This window comes from Daucus carota, chromosome 6, assembly GCF_001625215.2.
Source record: "Daucus carota subsp. sativus chromosome 6, DH1 v3.0, whole genome shotgun sequence".
Taxonomy (NCBI): Eukaryota; Viridiplantae; Streptophyta; class Magnoliopsida; order Apiales; family Apiaceae; genus Daucus; species Daucus carota.
The window spans coordinates 33,789,028-33,802,736 of NC_030386.2; the positions used below are offsets into that span (position 1 = coordinate 33,789,028).

General features: G+C 33.8%; 1 protein-coding gene and 1 long non-coding RNA gene across 4 annotated transcripts; one reads left to right on the forward strand and one right to left on the reverse strand.

Annotated features, from left to right (window-relative positions):
- Positions 1-4,407: 4,407 nt before the first annotated feature.
- On the reverse strand, positions 4,408-6,530 carry LOC108225006 (WAT1-related protein At5g07050). The gene is made up of 7 exons (XM_017399799.1): positions 6,206-6,530; positions 6,054-6,116; positions 5,840-5,956; positions 5,505-5,754; positions 5,255-5,413; positions 5,019-5,170; positions 4,408-4,929 (listed from the first exon to the last, which is right to left on the reverse strand). The coding sequence occupies exons 1-7, from the start codon at positions 6,415-6,417 to the stop codon at positions 4,656-4,658; spliced, it is 1,227 nt and encodes a 408-aa protein (XP_017255288.1). The 5' UTR covers positions 6,418-6,530; the 3' UTR covers positions 4,408-4,655.
- Positions 6,531-9,012: 2,482 nt separating this feature from the next.
- Positions 9,013-13,311, forward strand: LOC108226923 (uncharacterized). Of its 3 annotated transcripts, XR_010284303.1 has the most exons (9): positions 9,013-9,244; positions 9,335-9,415; positions 9,749-9,849; positions 10,015-10,150; positions 10,386-10,478; positions 11,184-11,317; positions 11,591-12,185; positions 12,387-12,711; positions 12,830-13,311. It is a non-coding gene; the product is annotated as an uncharacterized LOC108226923 (long non-coding RNA). The 3 variants fall into 3 exon arrangements; XR_001807756.2 differs by lacking the exon at positions 9,749-9,849; XR_010284302.1 differs by lacking the exon at positions 9,749-9,849 and having other exon boundaries at positions 12,387-12,635.
- The last annotated feature ends 398 nt before the right edge of the window (positions 13,312-13,709 follow it).

Sequence of the window (13,709 nt, forward strand, 5' to 3'; positions counted from 1 at the left end):
TATCAACTAGCTTACCAAGTTGTAAGTAGAAACATTTTTCTCGTTCAAGAAACGTGACTCATGGCTGTATTTTAGTTATAAAAATACAAAAAGTATATTATAAATTTTTATTATAATAAAAAATTAAAATGTATTAAGTTATATAAATTAGAGAATATATGTATGTATCTATATAAATAAATAAAAATAAATAACACTTGGGACATAGATTATATATACGCAGCCTCGGACAAATAATTTTTTTCGTAATTAATGTACCATCCCAAACCCCGATCCAGTAAACATTTCCGAAAGATTTTTCGAAAGAAAAAAAAAGTTCCCAGAAATCTACCCAGCATCCACCAAAGAGTCCAAGACTAGAGAAAGTGACAAAACCACAAAAAATACACGACTCCCAAAAGAAATGAAGTCCGGCCCCAAATTGGAGAAGGACCAGCTAATGGTATAGCCCAGTTTGACCTATGAAGCCTAACGAATCTCAATTGGGCCTGATATCCATTTGACCCATCACTCCTTTTTGTGGAACCTAGTCCCTAGACGTAAAAAATCTCTTCAATTTTTTTTCCTTTGAAAAACGTAAAATATCTCTTTAGTTCTGTTTTATATTTTAACTGAAAAAGTCAACTACAACTGTGCGAGAGGTAGTATTTGGTTATAGGAAGCTGTAGAATTAGACATTTTGTTTTAAAATTTTCGACATCCGTTCAATAAAAATTTATTTATTTTTACTGAAAAATCATATATCCTAATATTAAATAAGTACATATTCCCCACCTAAAACCACCTAATAATTTTCTAATAATTAATAAACCAACCTAAATCCATAAAAAAAAAAAGTTAAAAGTAATTCTTGGACAGAATAAGTAGAGATTTGACAAACAAAATTAAGTACATACGTCAAGGTACATGAAGCTGGGTTAAGCGGGTGATCCTGAAAGAGCATCAATCATTTCACTCGGTGGTGACTGGTGTATCATGTTGGAAACAAATGACCAATCCCATTCCTTCTAGCTGTGATCTACTATTCGACTTCCCCGCTGCAACAAGCTTAGACAAACATTCTCTCTCAGTGGCGCTATTTGATTTATACGTTTTCTGTGTGATCATGTCCTGTGAGTTGTTCTAGTAGACTATACAATCCTCATTATCACTTAATACTTTCTATTTCCTCCAATTTTTTATTTCTTTTTGAAATTTGCTGTGTGATCTTGTCCTGACTTGTTCTGGACTATAAACCTAAGGCGTTATGAGATGTAATTGGCTCAAATATTATATTCAACCCAACTTATAAGCCAAATAATTTAAAGCAGGACAGATAATTCAATCTGTACGTAAGATGCATGATATGCATGCATGGTTCAATATTACAAGCGTCACTCTTGAAGGATGCGTTCCCACAACAAGTGTAAATTAGATTTAGATTTAAGAAGAACACTTGTGGCAGTAATTCATCCCACAACGACCGTAAATTGATTGACAGATGAATCCGATCCATGAGATTAATTGTTTTACCATTCTATTGGATATTGCATATCCTACACACTCAACTATATAAATCTCCATCATGAGCTTCACACTGTCCCGCCCATTAACCCTTAATCTGCCATCTGACGTAATCTGTGAATATTGCTATATAGATATAAACGTATCAACTAGAGTATAATATATAACTCGCAAGTTCTTGATTATTTCAGATAAGATATGCTGCATGTTATGGATACCAGAACCTTTTATTATTAAATGTTTGTTAGCAAGACTAATATGGCAGCATTAATAAAGTGAGTTTGGCAACTTTTTGGAGTTGATTGATGACTATACTCGAAACATATATATCTATTGGGTGACGTTTTATGGTATAATGGATAACATGATGATTATTTTAACGAAGATTTGCTCCAACGAGCTCCTCCACTGTTTAATTTGTAATTTCAATAATGGGGATCAGCTTCAAGTTTCAACAATTGTCTATACTTTGGACCAGTGCTCAGTCGATACGTTAATGGATATAACTATTGATAGTAATTACTTACCGGTTAATTATTTTGTGCTGAGGCTTCTATTAATATGGATCGGAGGAGGTCTATATATCATTAAATAAATTTATTATGTTGGTTGAAGTGTGCATGCAGCCACTAGGATCGGATTGTTTAGGAAGAATCAATGTGGAGACAGAATAAATTTAGAGTAATAGCTGGCTCGTAGTTTTTCTTTCATTATAAGTTGATATAACAGTGCACTTGAATGTGTTGAATCTGATACTCGCAGCCTACTTCTCAAGGATGGGAACACATGATTAAGTAACATATCACCAGGGATTATTATTCTCAAAGGTTTAATACTATACATTATGAGTGTTGGGACCGCTAAATTCTTATGTATCTCAGTGGATGTTGGCATATATGCATTATGCCAAGATTCACATATCATATATGTGCTTCTGCATAATATATCAATTACTTAATTGCTCATTTGTATAAGTTTCTAGAGGTAAGTATATATGATGACGCATGAGTTTTAGGGCCGAAATGCATGCATGATCCCGGTACCTTGCTAGCAGGCCGTTGAACATGATGTATATTGATCTATCTTCCACATACTTATAAACTGCAAAATCATCCTCCAAATTTTTGCATTAATATTTTGTAATTGACTTGCGCTCAATTTAGGTTATAATTAAGATTCAAGACGACAACTAATATTTTGTTCTTTAAGCATTAATGTCGAATTGGAGCTGGGCATGAAGTAGCAAAGATTGGACATGTCTTATATTTGTGAATCATACATGAGCCAGTGACAACAGAGAGAGTGTGTGGCCACTTGAGAGTGTTGTCAAGGAATGGAATAAAATGAAGTAGGAATCTGAATAATATATATACATTGGTTTAGTAGATGATCTGAACAAGAGTTCTTACGATAATATATACATTATTATATGCATGGTTGCGGGAATAAGGAGGAATATCTCATATCTGTCATAAGCGCAGACATGTCGCCATACACTGGTTTACTTGATTCCACCCATCGTGAAACACACATACACTATCAGATTCTATCCTGGATGTTTCGATTCCAAACTTCATATGCCTTTATCTCCTTTAGCTTATCACTATTTCCAGGTATCAGAAATACAGCCCTGCTTATAATTAATATTTCCCAACACAAATAAGCATATATTCCCTTGTGTACACACGCATACAATGCATTTATGCATGGGTGGGATGAGAACAACCGAAATAATTAAAGAGATCTTAGTGTAGGCCGTATATTTGGTTGCGCAATTAAAATTTTTAATCGCCCTTTCTAAGATTTCCTGATACACATGAATCAACAAACAGGCGTTCTCAATACTGTTTTGCTCGTCAGGAATATTGAAATTATCCTTGAGGTAGAAATAGATATATATTTTAAAAGAAATATTATTTTCAGAAATTATTTTTGGAAAACATATATTTCTTCTATCATGAAACAATTTATGAAAATTGGTGAGAATTGTTTAGCTTAAATATATTTCCCTCTCTTGAGAAAGGAAAATCATTTTCTGTAATTTTAAAGTATTTAAGAAGAATTTTTTTCTTTAATAAATATTTTCTTCAAAAGAAAACATAGAAAAATATTTTATTTTCCTATGTTTGTTTGAGTTATATAATATATTTTATAAGAAATAATATGCAATAACGAATCTACAAATTTGTTAAGAGAAGTTTTCATCAAAAAAATTATATGAGCAATAACTCCTATATAATAATAAAATATAGCTAAAATGTTATATTGATAATATAGAATGAAATTTTGGAAGTGACGCAAATAACTTTAGATTATAGAATTCGTCGGAACCGAAACATGTCAGATCCATTGGCAACAAAGAAACGGCGTACCAACTACCATGCAATACCAGCTTGGCAGCTTCACCTAGCTTAGAGCTTACTATATTCTGTAACGGAGATTCTGTCATTCACCGTTCCGTCGAATGGCAAATCTTTGATTTCAAAAAGCGGAACATAATTTAATTGTTCGCATATATGTTGGCATATTAAGCTACACGTTCCAAAAATGATGTATTTATTTTATTATGTATGTATGTATCGTATACTAAGAAGTTTAAACGTATCCTGCTTGTGAAACATTTAGTTTAATATGTAGAATGGACATCTTTGTTCATTTTCACCACTAAACTTTGCAATTTGTCCACCACCACTGCAATACATATATCTACTAAGTGGAATCTGAATCAGGTGTCTACTAGGAAACCAAACTCACACTATATGCTCTGTAAGTTGAGAGATTCTAATGTATTCACCACAAAAGAACACTTTGTATTCTTTGCAAAATTTATTTACTTAATCCATATATTGTTCGATTCATTATTAGATCCTCAGATATTTAGCGAATTTTTATTATGTCTGGATATTAGAAAAAGGAAAGTTGTGCATTTGTTTCTCATAGCAAATTTTCATTACAAATATATACTAGTCTTACTATTAGGCTTGGAACAAGGACACCCCCAAGATCCTAACAATATCTACCAAGAGTAAAATCTGAAGTAAAACATCACAAAGGAGAAGTGTTCAAAACACTGACAATAAAAGTACAAAAAAGCCCCTCTATCATTTCTCTCTCGTCTTCTTGCTGTCTTTCTTCAACTCCTTCTCAGGTGATCATGGCTTCGGAGCTTCCACCGCCAACATTGGCAGAGTTGGGATCGGTGCGCTGATCGCGAATGCAGCCGGTGACATGACAATTCTAGTCTCGTTCTTCTGCATTACATCTTCATTGTTGGCTTCAATATCTTTGATCATCATCATAGCATTGTTATTATTAACATCCTTGACTGGTTCAAGAAATTCCTCCGCTTCTTTCTCCTTGTATTCCTTGTACTTTCCCCATAGAACAGCGTAAAGTCCGATCACAATTAGTACAGCACCGAGGACTCTGTATTAACAGTACACAATTAGTTAGCACAGGTTTTTTTTTTTTACAATATAAGAAGGTATAGATGTGTGAATAAATAGTATTATTACCCTCCTAGGAAAATCTTTTCGGCAAGGATGAAAGAGCCCATGATAGCAACAATGATCATCATCAGAGGGCTGAAGGCCGTTACGAAGACCGGCCCTCTTTTCTCCATGACTAAGCCTTGGACATAGTATGCAATGCTAGATGATACAATACCCTGCATGGCATGACTAATTATGTTAACGCGTATAGTTGGAATTAAGATTTTAGGAAAATAAATAGAGAATGCGGAAGCACGTACAGCATAGGCAGCAGCAAGAAGGTTCATGTCGAAGCCGATTTGCCAGACATTAGGTTTGTGCTCCATGGCAAAAGTCACAGCAATTGATTGCAGAGTACCCATGAAGCACACGAGTGATGTGAGTGACAGAGGAGCCGTGTATCGTCTCATCGTCACGTTCTGTAAAAAAACACACAGCCAAGCATTTTAAATTTCATGAAAATACATATGCAAATTCACGTCTAGAGAATGATATGTCACAATTTAGTACCTGAAGAATGAAGAAAGAAGCCCAGGCGAAAGTAGCAATGATAAGAAGAATAGAGCCCTTAACCCAGTCCTTATCGGAGTCCACAGGGGCGCCAGGGGCAGAGGATTTAAGGGGATGAACGTGGCTGCTCCATATCATTTCGACTACTTTTCCTTTGTACAATGTCATTAACATGGCTCCTGCCACGGTCAGCGCGGTTCCTAACACCTTTGCCTGACATCTTATTTTCTTCATGTCTAGTATCTCCATCCTATATAGAGAACTCGCTTTGTTATTGATTGGAATTCTAGTTAAAATATACGATGAATTGCATGCATGTGGAGATTAGTATTTACCTGCAGAGAACTGCCATGACAAATGTCATTGCAGGGAGCATGTTGCTCATGGCACATGAGAAAGTAGGGGATGTGAATTTCAATCCGGCATAGTAGAAATTCTGATCAATCACCGGTCTGTACATCAATTACAAGAACATAGTTCAGCATTCGCGTTACTCCAAATTCTTGCCAAAGTGGAAATTAATGTAGAACTAGCTACTACAGTACTCACCCAAGAAGTCCCAGCACAAATATCTGCATGAAGATCGAAAACGACATCTTTGGCCTTATTTTCCTGCAAATCACACCACACGAACCATTTCAGTACCCTAGTTTCATGATCTTCTTAAACAAGATACACATGAAATAATGATATAAATCTACCTCTCAAGGACGAGAGCAAAGGGGGCAATCACAGCAGTAGCAAAAGCATGTCGATAAACGACGAGCACATAGTGGCTCATTCCTCTATTCAGAGAAACTTTGGTGATGATATTCATACCAGCATATCCGAATTGCAAAGAGATCATGGCTATATAAGGCTTTGCAGTCTCCATGAAGTTCCTAAAACTACTTTTACTTTGAATTCCATCCATACTTTTTGAATATTTGTTGTTCGAAGAAGTGGATGGCAGAGAGAACTGAATTGAGAGAGTAGAAGAAGAGTAGAGCAGAGGAAAACACTTGTGTTTGTCCTAAGAAACTTGAGTGAAGCACCCTCCTATTTATAGCCACCTTGTAGGAGATGGATCGAATTATCCACAAATCACTACAATAATATTATATCGACACAAAATTCATTTAATGAGTTTGATGCGTGCCCGGGTCCTACTTCAAAACATGAATATTGTGGCACTCACCAAATGCATTTGAGTATTCAATTCTCCAATTTGTATCTACTAATTAGCTTTCTTCTATTATAAGTTAATCACATACAATTATTGCTAATTTAATTTTCAAATAATTGTATTCATATTTGAAAAAAGTGTTATTTTTTTTATCATTATCATTGTAACAATCGTATGTAATAAATTCGTAACAGTATTTCGTTTGGAAAATTTTATATCCAGAGCAAATTTTTTATGCTTTTTCAGCTCTAGATATAAAAATTTGGTTTGGATATAACATTTTCCTTTCGTTTTCACGGGATACATGTTTGTGTATCATTGTTTATGCGGGTAATATGGGTTCCTCGTGTCCTCAATTGGGAGATTATTAGTAGTATAATGTCAGCTGGGCACCACATTAGTGCTTTAATTTCATTTATTCCTTGCTGCAACTAGGAACTCCTCCATTACTTGGCCAGAGTGAGGGGTTTCATTTTAGTGCTTGCTGATGCTCTCATGGATTGTTCTGTGGTGGGCTCCATCTCAATTCCTACAAATATTGTCGATACGCCCGACGTCATCTCCCTGCTGCATCGTCTGATACATGTTGTATCCAACTCTCTGATTTTCATATCACCGTATCAAAGATTTGCATGTCCATTATTTGCAACCTTTTTCAAAGACTCATATTTTCACTGTGCAGCTTCCATTTCTAAGTAGGCCTTTTCAACTTCAATACTTACCTTTAGCACAAAAATATATATATATTTGTGTAATAAGTTAGAATCTATCTTAGAATCAGAAAATAACTTAAAATCAGAAGTTAGTTTAAGAACATTTTTAATGACTTTATTCTTTTTAATTTTTTTATGAAAGTTTTATATAATCATAATTTACTCAGAAATCACTTTTATTTACCAATTATTAATTATTTAATCTCAGCTAAACGCCGTCTTAATCTTTTATGTAGACTACTGCGAACATATAGCAAAAACACACATGACCTATGTACCGGAACTTTCATGTAAGCAGCTTTAACCGTACGACTTGTTCGCCTATAATCAGGGGCACCGCTGCTCATGTCATAGAAATTTGTTGTATACTCAGCAGCTATGTACCATAAAGATTCAATTTATACTCACACATTCAGCACGCGTTCTATGTAGAGATAAGGGCGGAAAGAGAGGCTAATTATTCGACTGAATTTTGCATCATTTTGATGGATTCTCGGTTCTACGTCTCATCTGTCTTATCTTCTCTCGCTCGATATATATTGGATATGACAATTTGGTCTGACGTTACACGCACTTCGAAAAGAGGTGCCCTAGTTTTCCCTTTGTTCTCCGTATAAATTCTTCCCGTTTCCCTAAATTAATGTGAAAATCTGAATGAGATTCCGCATGTTTTCATGTGTAAATATATACATGTTCTAGATTGAAGCTTTAAAGAGCAGACATGCTTGATTATAGAAATATCAAAATATCTCACGAGCTGTATATGCATACAACATATTTTGAGACCGTGCAAATTCCGATTTGAAATGTTTATATGCGAGATGCGACAGGTTGTGTCAGGCTGTCAGCTTCGGGGTCAGAATCTATGTGCACTATATAGTGTCTAGCTACATGTGTATGAATCTTACGAGATTCCATATTCCTTAACCAAATAGTTTGGAACTTTAAGTCTGGAGCTGAACTGAGAAATGGGAATCTATCTGGTGTTGGCATGAAATCTTTAGCAACTTGCATGACTGATGGTGAATTTAGAGAATTTCAACACAAATTTAAAATTTGGAATCCGATTCTTAATTTTGAATGTGCTTGTATACCTGCAATACACATCTCTCTCGAAATCGTCCATTTGCAGAACCGAAGAAGACCTGTGATATTTTGACTATTTTCTCGTCTTCACTTATTAGAGCGAGATTTTATTTTTACAACTCGATTAAAAAGCTTATTCCAAGTACCAATCTATGTCCATCAGGTTGTCAATGGAGCTGGTTAAATAAGTTCGAAAACATACGTGGCCATATCTCATCTCACGCATTTTACTCCAAGTGACTGGCATCAAAATGATTCGATCAGTATATACTTGATCTGATATATTTCATTTCATCGACGAGACTTATAAGAATTATAAATATAAATTCCATATAAGTGATCAGAAGCAATATGAGATGTCGGGAACACATCTTTATCACTAGACCATTCCATCACGCTCTACTTTACCAGGATCAGTGCAAACTCCAATTGTCAAATTGTATTAAAGGCAGCCTCTCGGATAATTAAGAAGTCATGAATTTCCATTAATTACTACCGAAATAACTGTCGGCTTGAAAACAAAGATCTAACTTTAACTTATCTATCTATATTATAAAGCCTGTTGTTTTTTTAGGCTCCAAATGACCATTTGACCCATATGTATTCACTGTATTTTCAAAAGCAGCTCTGTACAATACCCGTATGTATACGTACGTGCAATCTAAACCATTCTTTCTCTTACCAAACTTCCACGCGTCGCTCATCCCTCCCAGATTCTCTTACCCCAAATCATCTTCCTACATTCAAATTTTTCAAAATTAATACGACTGTTGCAGGTAAAACTTCTTCCCCCGTTTTCTTTTTTGTTACTTTTCATTCTATTCTCAAATATCTCCATTGATTGTATCACTTCTTCATTTTTCAAGTTTTTCAGATGTATTTGCTTCAGCTGTAATAGATGGATTCTCTTGAAAAGGCTCCTCTCAAGTCACCGGCACCGAAATTGGGTAATTTTCTATGACCCATCTCTGCCAATTATAAATTTGTAAGCGATTTTGTTGTGATTCTGTTGTTTGCTCCAATTAGTGTTGTCTGACTCCATTTGTTATTTACAGTTTGCAGGCCATCTGTTTGCATAAAGTGTTAATTGAGTTTGCATATTTTATGTTTGTTTATATAATAAATCAATATTAAGTGATAGATTTGCTACAAATTATGAGTTGTCTTTTGTTGTCATATGAACTTTCGTGATTTCTATAATTAATAAATATTTCATTTTTTCAGATTTTGTTTCTTTATTTGTAGTATATCTGTGTGATGTCGTATTTGTGATTTTATAGATTATTATTGAGGGTCGAAGTTGGTTGTCTAATTGGAGATTGAAAATCAAAAATGGGTAACAATTTTGGCATGTTAATTTTACAAGGTTCTTACATAGAAGGTATACAATGTATTTTCACGAATTTTATTTTAATATCATCTATTTTTCGTATAGATTTTTGTCTAACAAAAGTATGTAGTCATTGACATATTAGATATTACCGAACTATTTACTGTTGTACTCCTATCTATAATCTCTCACTCTTGAACTCTATCATTTTTGCAGTTAATGGCAGGGATGGTTCTAGAGGATGGATGGTCATCTATAAGCTCAACGCTTCAGTTTTTCTCCCTAATGTCTCTTTTACCTGGCATTGGATCACCTTATCCATGGCTCAGAGAAATGAAATTAGAAAAAATAGGTTTATATCTGATCCATCTCATGTTTATATCATTGGACTGATTATGAAGCATTGCAATACACATCTGTAATGAAAACGATTGTTAATCTACTAATGTAGTTTATTTAATCTAATCATTTTCATATTAGCATACAGTAAAGTACTTGAGTAGGCTTCTGAGATTGAATCCGAGACATATTAGACTAAAGTCGTATATTTATGTGTTTGTGGTATTTATGCGCTTCTTGGTTTACAGATTGTTGGGAAGAAATATGTAAGACTCTATCCTACTTCGTTGTCAGAGGAATTTTGCCTACATTCTGAATCAATACGATGCAATTCTAGCAAGGTATGCCTTCCTTAGACTCTGTGTAGAAACATATATATAATACAAAGACCCAAACTGGGGACCTTTGAATTTATTTTGGATTCATTTTATGAGGGTAGGATATTAAAGTTCCCATTTAAGTTTGATTCCATACAGCATAGAAATCATTTATACATTCTGTCTAAATGAATTATAATATATTTTGTGTAATTTATTTGTAAATATATATTATTTGTATTTTGTTTGTAATTATGTTACAAGAATAATTTATAGTATATTCATCTTAATTATATTAATTCCAGTCCTTTTTAATTCCCTATCCTGTTAGGAAGTATTAAAAGATTTCCACTCACAAAAATATTAGGAAAATGTTAAAGGAATTATATTTAAAGAATTTGCCCCAATTTCCATTTGCACAAACAGCTTCAGTCACATAACACTGAAAACTTCTATTTGCTTGATTTCTTTCTTGATTCCTGTCTTTAATAAATTTATATTTGCTTGATTTCTTTCTTGATTCCTGTCTTTATTAAATTTCTATTTTCTTGATTTCTTTCTTGATTCCTGTCTTTAATAAATTTCTATTTGCTTGATTTCTTTCTTGATTCATGTTATTAACAGTTTATAATAAATTTCATTTTCTAAATGAAGAGGGTTTTTAACCGTTTGACTAAGAGGCTTTCTACTGTGTTTAACTCTGCTTATAATTTTGGATGGAGTCTCCAGAAAAGTAGCAATCTGCAAGATGATAAGACGCCAATAAGATCTGGGACTGAATGATTGGAGTTCTGGCAGTGAATCTGATTACCATGTCATTTTTACTTGATGAAATCAAGAAATCAAGGCCAAGCTTTGGAGTGGTATGTCTTACTTTTACTTCACTATGATTTCATGATTCCGTAATATTTAAAGAATCTCTTTACTCATCCAAATAAGTAAAAAATATTTTTAATTTGATTAAAATACATACAATTCGACAAATTTGCAACTTTCTAAGATGTAATCTGTCAATAAAAATGATTGCATTTCCTGTTGTAATTTTGCAATTCTGTTTAGAACTTAATTGTACTGTATTATATGCTAAACCTCTGTACGCCTATATATTATATAATTTATAAACATAATGTTGGCAGATACAACCTTTCAGAAGAGTAATCTTTCTAGGGATAAGACTCTAAATGGATGCAACAAGCCAGAAGTCGAGAAATGGAGTTGTTATTGCATTGGTCTTGCTCACTAGGAACATTGGTGGCTACAGAGTGGCTGAGATGGCTGATGCTTCTAGAGCCGTGAAACAATGGGGAAATCAATTTAATTTCTTACACGTCTCAGTTCCAGAAATAAATGGAATCAGACGTTCTAACCCGATTCAGTTTGTTCACAAGGCATAGGAAATCATCAAGAGAAAGAGAGAATATGCAGCTGTTTTTCTCACTAGCAGAATATCAAAGACAATGAGGATATAGAGGCCATGAGATATGCACACAAAAGAGTAGCAATAAAGACTTCTGAATTTACACCATTTTGTTGTATTACAAAAAATGATCTAGCATTTTTATTGTTTCAACAATGCTGTATTTTGTGAATTAGACCATGGCTCAGTACATTCATAACATGCTGAACAACTCGAGCATGACTATATATCATATATGATCAGACCACTGGAACAAATGTTGTTAGCTGATCATTTGGTCAAGGGATTTATTTCATGGTAGTTAGGTTCAGCAGGTATGTATATGTTAACTAACACATGTTTTTCATCCTTTTCATCGGCTTATTTGTGGAAGTTTTATTTATCATCAACTGTAGAGCCTTACTATGACAATAGTTAGCTGTATGAAAGTTGTATGAATACCTGTCTATAGTTTCCAACTACCAATGATTTATATTTGACATATTTCCATTAAGATCCAAATCCTCCATTTGCAGGATAGTAGTGTGTACACTATAAAAGCTTCATTAGAAAGTTGCATAAGGCTCAACACCAGTTTTGGTCTGAATGCACACTGGCATTTAACAAGTAAGAAGACATTGCAACCTACACTATAAAAGCTGTAGATGACCCGAGGACATTACACTTTCTTTCAATGATGTTCTGTCTTTGTGGGAAGAAAAAGATAGGCAAAACTCTTGAGAAGATATATGTTCCAGAAGAGCAATGCCTGAAGAACATTGATGGTGAGGAATTATTTAAATTTTTTTGCTTCACATTATTATAATAATTGACCGGGGCAAGTCCTGAAGAACATTGAAGGTGAGGAATTTTCTAATTTTTTTTGCTTCAAGTTATTATAATAATTGGCCATTATCTTACTGATCCTGACAAAGTTGTTTACTAAGTTTTTTTGTCCTTTATGTTAAACTCTTTGTAGAATCCCCCAAATCCGATCAATGTGCTGCTATTTATCAGTCATTCTACATTTATGAAGGGAGATTGAACCAGCTTTGAGATTGAACCTTCATTTGGTGTGGAGGTTTGAGCACTTTATCCTATGTCAAATACACAACTGTGGACGAGTATCTCAAAAAATTTGTCTATCCCAAATCTATTTTGTCTGCTACATTAAGCATAATACTACCTTTGTACTGAACTTATATAGTTTTTCTACCTGTGATATGTCGAATACTTCATTAGTTTGGGTTCGTTTCTTGCGACCGTTTAACACAGCAGAGCTTTAGAGTATGCCCTTTTGTTGAATAAAATTATGATTATGGGATTGTTTTTCCGCCAATGCTTAGTACTATATAATTGGTTGTTGTGGTGAGCTTCTGCAGCATGCATGAAGTTCTTATTCATGATATTATTGCACTTATTTCTTTTTTTATTTTGGTCATATAAGCTTTGTTTCTTCGTGGAGATTTGAGCTTTAACAAGTTATTTGGACAAATCCCATATTTATTTCGGTCGCTAGAGTCCAGTCTAAACTGTTGGCTATCACAATCAACGCTGTTAAATTATTGCTTTCATCGCGTAAGTTTATTAAATTTGACAGAGAATAAATGATATACTCACTGGAGTAATCTTTACGAGGCCAAGACTTCTTGGATGCAACAAGTTAGGCGCTTCTGATCAAAAACAATATTTGAGATTTATTTAACAAAGAAGTAACAAAACTTATTTTTTAAATAATAAATATGAAACTTTATTTTAATATTTTAAAAAAATTAAATGTACCACCCGCAACACTGGCAAATATTTATTTTATACCGTTCCTATAATATAAAATAATTTTCTTATTGGTTAACATTGAA